Genomic DNA, 7,747 nt, shown 5'->3' on the forward strand with positions numbered 1-7,747 from the left:
ACCCGGCGGCGACGGAGGCGCTGCTCGCGCGCCTCTGCGACGAGGACATGTACTTCTCCGCGCCCGAGTCGCTGCCGCCGCGGGACCACGCGGCCTTCGACGGCGCGCTCCCGGGCCCGGCCGTCGGGCCGACGACGGACTGCGCCGCGCGCCTCGAGGCCATCGACGACTGGCTCCAGCGCCACGACCGCCTCGCGGACGAGTTCCTCGCGGCCGTCGCGGCGCCGGACGCGGCGGCGACCGTCGCGGCCGCGGCGCCGAAGGCGCCGAAGCACCGCCACTTCGCGCACCACCACCACTACCGCCACCCGGGCAAGCACGCGCCGTCGCCGCGGTGGCCGCGGCGCGAGGCGCCGGCGCCGCCGGAGACGAGCCCGCTCCCCGCCGAGGAGGCGCGGCGCCTCGACCTCGACGCCGCGACGCCGCGCCGGACCGTCTCCTGCGCGAGCGAGTGGGGCTTCTGGCCCTGCACGAGCGGCGCGCAAAACGCCTGACCACAATTCGCAGAGGCGACACACGACCAGCAGCACCAGGACCCCGCTCCTGCACGACCAGACACGCGAGGAGGCAACCTCCTGCAGCGCAATCCGCCCACAATTAACTCGAACTGCAACTCGGATGATTTGCCTTGGGGCTGCCCACCAGCCACCACTGAAAGTGGTCTTCGACGCGATGGCGGCCCTGGCCGAGGCGGCGCCGCCGCCGCCGCAGCCCGCCGTCGTGGGCCCCGCGCTGGGCCCCGAGCTGCCCGACGACCTCGAGGGCCTCGTCGTCGAGGACGTGACGGCCTTCGACGACGACGACGACGAGCTCTTCGACATGGCGTCCCTGCGGCGGCTCCTCGACGACCCGAAGCGGACGAACGCCGTGCTGCGCAAGTACCGCGTGCCGGCGCCGCTGGACCCCTGCGCGTCGCGCCTGAGCGCCGCGACGTTCCACTACCTCTGCGCGCAGCGCTGCTCCGCGACGGAGGGCGAGCGGAGCCTCGTGCTCTACGAGCGCGCCTTACGGGACGCGCGCGCGGCGGCGGCGCGCGCGCCGCCGGGCGCGTCCGGGGCCCACAACCTGCTGGGCGCCGTCTGCGACCGCCTGGGCCTCGGTGGCGAGGCCCTCGAGGCCTACAAGAGGGCCGCGAAGGAGGATCCCAAGGACTGCCACGCGCACTTCAACGTCGGCGCGGCGCACCAGAAGCGCGGCGAGCTCGTGCTCGCGGAGCACGCCTACATCCGCGCGACCCAGGCCTGGACGAAGTACGCCCTGGCCTACTACAACCTCGCGAACGTGCTCCAGAAGAAGGGCGAGAGCCTCCGGGCCGTCGAGGCCTACAAGGACTGCGTCGCCGCGGACCCGACCTTCGAGAAGGCCCACGCGGCGCTCGCCTTCTTCCACGAGAAGAACGGCGACAAGGTGCGGGCCCACCGCCACAAGGTCGCCGCCCAGACCAAGGGCGAGGCCGCGCGCCGCGCGCAGCAGCCCGTCGCGACGGGCGCGGGCAAGCACTGCGCCGACTACTCGCGCTTCGACAAGGTCGTCGACAGCTCCGACGACGAGTTCGAGCGCAAGGTGGGCTACGAGCCCCCGACGCGCATCAACTGGCCCACGGAGCCGAAGTACCTCCCGGGCCAGGAGCCCGAGGAGGTCAAGGACAAGCGCCTCCCCTGGTGCAAGAACGACCCCGGCAACAAGGACGGCCGCCGCTACTCGAAGCGGGGCTTCTGACGAGGTGCGGTTAACATATCCCGCCGGCGGGATATGTTAAAGGCCGCTTCAACTTGGACTTCAACCTCAAACCTTGCACTTCAACAGGGACCTCAACACCTCCGCTTGCCCGTAACATATCCCGCCGGCGGGATATGTTACGGTCCTGCGGTTTCGAGCTAGTTAGCTCCGGGGAGCCTCGCGCGCTCAGAACGTGATCGTCTCGCTCACGGACGGCCCGTAGTCGAAGGACGCGGGCTGGCCCGTGAAGTGGGTGAACAGGCCGTTGTTCTGGGCCCAGGACGCGTAGGGCGCCGACGCGAAGTAGGGCGCGAGCGCGGGGAGCGCCTTCATCGTCGCGTGGAACTTCTTCAGCTTCGGGTACGCGTCGAAGAACGCGGGCGCGCCGACGGCCGCGGCGATGGCCATGTGCTGGTCGATCATCTCGAAGAGCATGAAGTCGCCGGACTGGGGCGCCGCGCCGCCCATGAACGTGCCGAGCACGAAGCCCTCGAGCTTGCCGAACGTGCCCGCCGCGGAGCCGTCGAGGTGGTCCTTCGCGGCCGCCGGGAACTGGTCCGGCGTCTTGACGGCGCCGAAGGGGTACACAACCTTCATGAGGTCGTTGCGCAGGTCCATGGTCTGGTCGAGCACCGTGTGGTTGTGCGCGAACGCGCCGAGCTCGCCGCTGTCGATGCCGAGCTTCTTGCCGAGGTAGACCGCGCACGAGTTCGACTGCGTGACGACGATGGGCCCGTCGACGATGTAGGGCAAATTCATGCAGGAATTATTCTCCAGGAGCTGCGGCTTGTCCGCGCCGAACCAGGTCTCCTTCATGTCCGCGCCGTAGGCCGTGTTGATGAACGACGCCTTCTTGTAGTAGAACATCATGCGCAGCGGCGCCGCGAGGCCGCGGATCTTGTGGTAGCCGAGCACGGGCAAGTCGGGCGCTGCGAACGACGCCATCGGTGCAATCGCGATCGGCGGTGGTGGCAGCGACGACGCGCGAGTTGGAGATTTCTCTGGCCAGCAGAGACTGCATCATGTTGTGCAACAAGTGTGAAATGTCGTCACGTTGACGCCGTGTTCGGGTTTGCTCGTGGTTTGATGGCGCATGGCAGCCTATGGCGGCGGCTCGTCGTGAGCTAGCTTTCAGGGCAGCCCTGGGACTGTGGCGGCTCGTCGTGAGCTAGCTTTCAGGGCAGCCCCGGGACTGTGGCGGCTCGTCGTGAGCTCGCTCGATTCCATCCGCTTTTCCATGGCAGCCCCGACGACGACGCTGCTCCGACACCTCCTCCTCTACGCAGCCCTCGCCCCGGTCTGCGCGGACTGCCGCGCCGGCGACGCCGTCGCCATCGCGCTCGCGTGCGTCGTGGCGCTCAACGCCGCGGTCGGCGTCGCGGTGCTCGCCGGCTTCGTCAAGGTGGCGCGCGGGCGGCGCCTCGCGGAGCTGCCCGTCGTGCGCTGCGAGGAGGCGCCGCCCGCCGTGACGCGCAAGCCCGTGGGCAAGCAGCTCAAGCTGCGCAAGAAGCCGGCGTCGCCGCGGTCGCGGCCCGGCGCCGTCGCCGCGCGGCGGAACACGCCGCCGACGCGGCTCTGGCGGCTCCGCGGCGACCGGAGCGGGCTCCGGCTGCGGGGGTCGCAGCCGGAGTCGCCCGAGGAGACGATCTACGAGTGCGACAACGGCTGCGGCTTCCTCGGGCCCTACGAGGCCTGCGTCGCCCACGAGGCCGCCTGCACCTTCGTCCCGCGCGAGGAGAAGGTCGAGGAGGACGAGCTCCCCGGGGACGGCGCCGCGGCGCCGTCGTCGCGCGCGCTCCTCAAGGAGACGGAGCTGCGGCAAATAGACCACCTCATTTAGCGTGCACCGGGGGGGAGCTGCGGCGAAGCGAGGTTCCCCAGCCGGCGGGATGCCCATATCCCGCCGCCGGCGGGATGTGTCAGCAGCTTGAAATCCCCAAGAGGGAGCTGTGGCAAAATACCCGCGCCTTTACGTGAGCCGGAGGGGCGACGGCGCCCCCTCCTCGCGGCTCGACTGAAAGTCGGAGAGCAGGCTCCGCGCGAGGGGCCGCGGCGCCGCGTCCGCGGCGCCGTACCTTTCCCAGACGAGGAGCAGCGGCAGGAACTGGGCGGCCCAGATGCCCAGCGTCGCGGCCCATAAGACGCACGGTCCCGCCGTCGAGTACGCGACGCCGATCGTGAGCCCCGCGCCCGCGCGCGCCAAGCTCTTCGAGATCTCCAGCAGCGACTGGTAGACGCCCTGGTGGGGCCCCGCGGCGGCGCTGATCAATTTCGAGTAGACGCTGTTGTTGCTGGGCATCTGGCCGATGAACGGCACGTAGTAGACGGAGAACAGGACCCATAGAAGCCAGAGCGGCGCGCCGCCGCGCCCCGCCAGCGAGGGGCACCCGAAGAACGCGGACATCGCGAGGAGCACGCAGCCGACGCCGCACTGGGACGCGACGATCATCGTGCGGTCGCGGATCTTGCGGCCTTGGAAGTGTTTCGAGGAGATGGCCACGGCCGTGAGCACGCCGACGCCGCCGCCCGACGCGAAGAGCAGCGAGTCGCGCACGGGGTCGGCGCCGTAGAGCTTGGACGTGATCAGCGGCATGGTCCAGAGCACGGCCTGGTTGTTCCAGTTGTTCTGGAAGGAGAAGAAGAAGCTCGCCCAGGCGCCCGTGCGCCGGAGCGCGCGGAGCACCGCGGCCGCCGACGGCGGCTTCGCCGGCGGGCCGCCGCGACGGCGCCTCCGCGGCTCGAGAAAGTACGTCGCCACGACGCAGCCCGCGACGCAGTTGAACAGGGCGACGACGAGGCCCGCGGCGTCGCTCTCGGTGACGGGCGCGGCGCCGCGGCCCCAGCGCGCGGGGATCTCGGAGAGCGCGAGCACGAGGATCGGCGCCAGGGGCGTCGACGCGCGCTGCAGGCCGATGGTCGTGGCGAAGAGCCCCGTGCGCCGCGGCTTGGGCACGAAGGTCGCGATGAACGCGAAGGACGCGACGGACGCCGCCGAGCCGGCGCCCAGCAGCGCGCGCGCGGCGACGACCGTCGGCGCGCCGAGCCCGCGCGCCCGCGAGAGCACGGGCGCCCAGAAGTAGAGCAGCCCGCCGGCCGTCGCGAGCCAGAGGCAGCACTGCATGGCCCCGCGGAACGACGCGCCGCGGTCCAGCGCCTGGCCGAGGAGGAACATGGCCACGACCCGCGTGCCGAAGAAGCTCGCCTGCGCCCAGCCGTAGACGTAGTGGCTCTGGCAGCCCTCGCGGCCGCAGAGCTCCTCGACGAAGGGCCAGAGGGTCGGGAGCATGACGGCGCCGTCCATTTGCGACACGAAGGAGATGGTGTAGAGGGCGACGAGGCTCCGGAAGGCGGGCATCACGAGCGGCGCGTCGTCCTCCGCCGACGGCGCGCGCAGCGGGTCCTCGGAGGCTTCCGCGAGGCTCGCGGCCGCTGGGGCTGACGCCTCACTCATGGTCTCATGCGATCGATGAACATCCTCGGTCGGGGAGAGCGTCAAATGAGCAGCAACGCTGCAGCAACAACAAGCTTGAAGCGGGCTGCTCTCCGATGGCGGCCATCAGCGTGACGATTCTGCCCGACGCGTCGCTGGAGACGAACGCCAAAGTCTCGAGCCATCTGAAGATGACGGTGCCCGCGTCCTGGATCCAGAAGAAGCGACCGATGCGCAAGCTACTCGATGCGGCACTCAAGCAGTGGCAGCTCGCGGACCGCAGCTACGCGCTGCGGCGCAAGGATGGGACCGCGCTCGATTTGGACGCGTCGCTCGGCACGCTCGAGGAGGGAGCCAAGCTCGTCGTTGGCGTCGCCGCGGCTGCTCCGGTCGCTCCGCCGAAACCTCAAACCCCGGCGCCGCCGAAGCCCTCGAAGGCCTACGCGACGCTGCGGAGCGGCGCGCGGATCCCGCTCTGCGGCCTCGGCACGGGCGGCGTGCCCGGGCTCGTCGGCGAGCAATGCGTCGACATCGTGTCGCACGCGCTGCGCAGCGGCGTGCGCCTCGTCGACACGGCGAGCCAGTACGGCAACGAGCGAGAGGTCGGCCGGGCCCTGCGGAAGAGCGGCGCGCCCCGCGGCGAGGTCTTCCTCGTGACCAAGGTCGCGCCCCTCGAGCAGGGCTACGCCGCGGCGACGGCGAGCGTCGTCCGGAGCCTCGAGCGCCTCGGCGTCGACTCCGTCGACCTCGTCGTCGTCCACTGGCCCGGCGCCTGGGTCCCCGAGCAGAAGGACTGGGGCGCGGCCCAGTGGCTCGGCGGCGGCGCGGACTCGGGGCCGAACGTCGCGCGGCGCCTCCGCCGGGAGACGTGGCGCGCGCTCGAGGACGCGAGGCGCAACGGGCTCGCGCGCGAGATCGGCGTCTCGAACTACACGGTGCCGCATTTAGAGGAGCTCATGACGTACGCGCGCGAGCCGCCGGCCGTCGTCCAGTCCGAGTGCAGTCTCCTCTTTTCGAACGACGACGTCCGCCGCTGGTGCGCGGCGCGCGGCGTCCACTTCCAGGCCTACGGGCCCATGGGCGGCGCGGCGGAGGGCGGCGACCGCGGCGCCGTCGGGCACGCCGTGCTCCGGGATGTCGCGGCGCGCTACCCGGAGCGGACGCCGGCGCAGGTCGCGCCCGGCGTCCCGCGGCCGCGACGATTTTGGGATGGGAAACCAACGAGACATCGTGCTCGGTAGGTCGCGCTGCGCTGGCTCACGGGCAAGGGCGTGTCCGTCCTGCCCAAGTCCTGCAGGGCCGAGCGGGTCGTGTCCAACGCGTGCTTGGATTTCGACCTCGCGCCCGCGGACGTCGCGCGGCTCGACGCGATCTCCGACGGCCGGCCGCGGTACTGGGACCCGGCGAACGTCGACAAGGTCGACATCTTCAACCCCTTCTTGGACAAGGCGCGCGTCCAGCGCGAGCTCGCCTCCGCGGGCTACGCGGCCACGTAAATTAGGCGAACCCCGCCGCCGCGTCGACGGCGCCGCCGCGCTTCTCCGCCTGCGCGGCGATGAGCAGGTCCATGCAGGCCTGGAGCTGGGGCGGCAGGGGCTTCTGGCGCTTCCCCGCCAACAGGCGCGCCTTCTGCTTGGCGACGGCCGGCGACCGCTCGATGATGTTCTCGAGGGGGTCGTGGCCGAAGGAGTTGATCGCGTCGACGTTCGCGTCGCCCGCCAAGAGCCGCGCCGCGCAGCCGCCGTGGCCCATCCACGCCGCGAGGTGCAGGGGCCGGTCGCCGTCGTGGTTCGACGCGTCGACGACCGCCGCGCAGCCCAACAGGAAGTCGAGCACGGCGCCGGAGCCGCGCGCCGCGGCGACGTGCAGCGGCCGGTTGCCGCCGCCGTCGGCCGCGTCGACGTCCGCGCCGCAGTCGTACAAAATCCGCGCGGCGTCGAGGGCGTCGCCGAAGGCCGCGTGGTGCAGGGGCTGGCGGCCGTACTCGTCGGAGACGCCGGGCGACACGCCCTCGTGCAGGAGCCGCGCGAGCGTCGCCCGCGGCTCGGGGCCCTCGCCCGCGGCCGCGGCGAGCACGGCCTCGGCCTTGGCGTCGACGCGCTTCGCCGGGCCGCCCTCGAGGCTGAGCTTCGCCGCGTTCATGAGGAAGCGGTCCCAGATGGCCAGGTGGCGCTGCTGGACCGCGAGCGCGTCCGGCTCCGACTCGGAGTCGCCGCCGGCGTCGCTGCCCGCGGCGGACGCCGCGTCCGCCGCGGGCGGCGCCGGCGGCGCCGCGGCGAGGGGCGGCCGGCCCCGGTCGCGCTCCGGCGGCGCCGGGCCCCGCGGCGGCGCGCCGGTCGCCGGGGGCGGGCCCCGGAAGTCGAGCTCGTCGTCGCGGCCGGGGCTCAGCTCCGGCTCGGCGTCGGGCTCGGCGTCGGGCTCCGGGCTCCGCGGCTCCGGGGGCTCCGACGGCTCGGGCTCGAGGTCCTCGTCCTCGTCGTCCGTCGACAGCTCGAAGGTGTCGTCGTCGCGGCTCGCCGCGGCCGGCGGCTCGGGCGCCCGCGGCACCGGGTCGCGCGGCGCCGGGTCGCGCGGCGCCGGGTCGCGCGGATCCCGCGC

At 72.4% G+C, this 7,747-nt stretch overlaps 4 protein-coding genes across 4 annotated transcripts; 2 read left to right on the forward strand and 2 right to left on the reverse strand.

Moving 5' to 3' along the window:
• Positions 1-819: 819 nt before the first annotated feature.
• Positions 820-1,719, forward strand: TPR1 (TPR repeat-containing protein; the record flags this gene model as incomplete). The annotated part of the gene is made up of 1 exon (XM_009034853.1): positions 820-1,719. The coding sequence occupies one exon, from the start codon at positions 820-822 to the stop codon at positions 1,717-1,719; it is 900 nt and encodes a 299-aa protein (XP_009033101.1).
• A 186-nt stretch (positions 1,720-1,905) lies between these two features.
• On the reverse strand, positions 1,906-2,664 carry AURANDRAFT_19765 (hypothetical protein; the record flags this gene model as incomplete). Its single annotated transcript, XM_009035106.1, has 1 exon — positions 1,906-2,664. The coding sequence occupies one exon, from the start codon at positions 2,662-2,664 to the stop codon at positions 1,906-1,908; it is 759 nt and encodes a 252-aa protein (XP_009033354.1).
• Positions 2,665-5,598: 2,934 nt separating this feature from the next.
• Positions 5,599-6,564, forward strand: AURANDRAFT_13753 (hypothetical protein; the record flags this gene model as incomplete). Its single annotated transcript, XM_009034854.1, has 3 exons — positions 5,599-5,925; positions 6,016-6,321; positions 6,391-6,564. Coding segments are annotated over 3 exons (807 nt in total), but the record flags the coding sequence as incomplete, so codon positions are not given.
• Positions 6,565-6,835: 271 nt separating this feature from the next.
• Positions 6,836-7,198, reverse strand: AURANDRAFT_5177 (hypothetical protein; the record flags this gene model as incomplete). Its single annotated transcript, XM_009034603.1, has 1 exon — positions 6,836-7,198. A coding segment is annotated over one exon (363 nt), but the record flags the coding sequence as incomplete, so codon positions are not given.
• Between the last annotated feature and the right edge of the window lie 549 nt (positions 7,199-7,747).

The sequence above is a fragment of the Aureococcus anophagefferens genome (assembly GCF_000186865.1).
Source record: "Aureococcus anophagefferens unplaced genomic scaffold AURANscaffold_2, whole genome shotgun sequence".
Classification (NCBI taxonomy): Eukaryota; class Pelagophyceae; order Pelagomonadales; family Pelagomonadaceae; genus Aureococcus; species Aureococcus anophagefferens.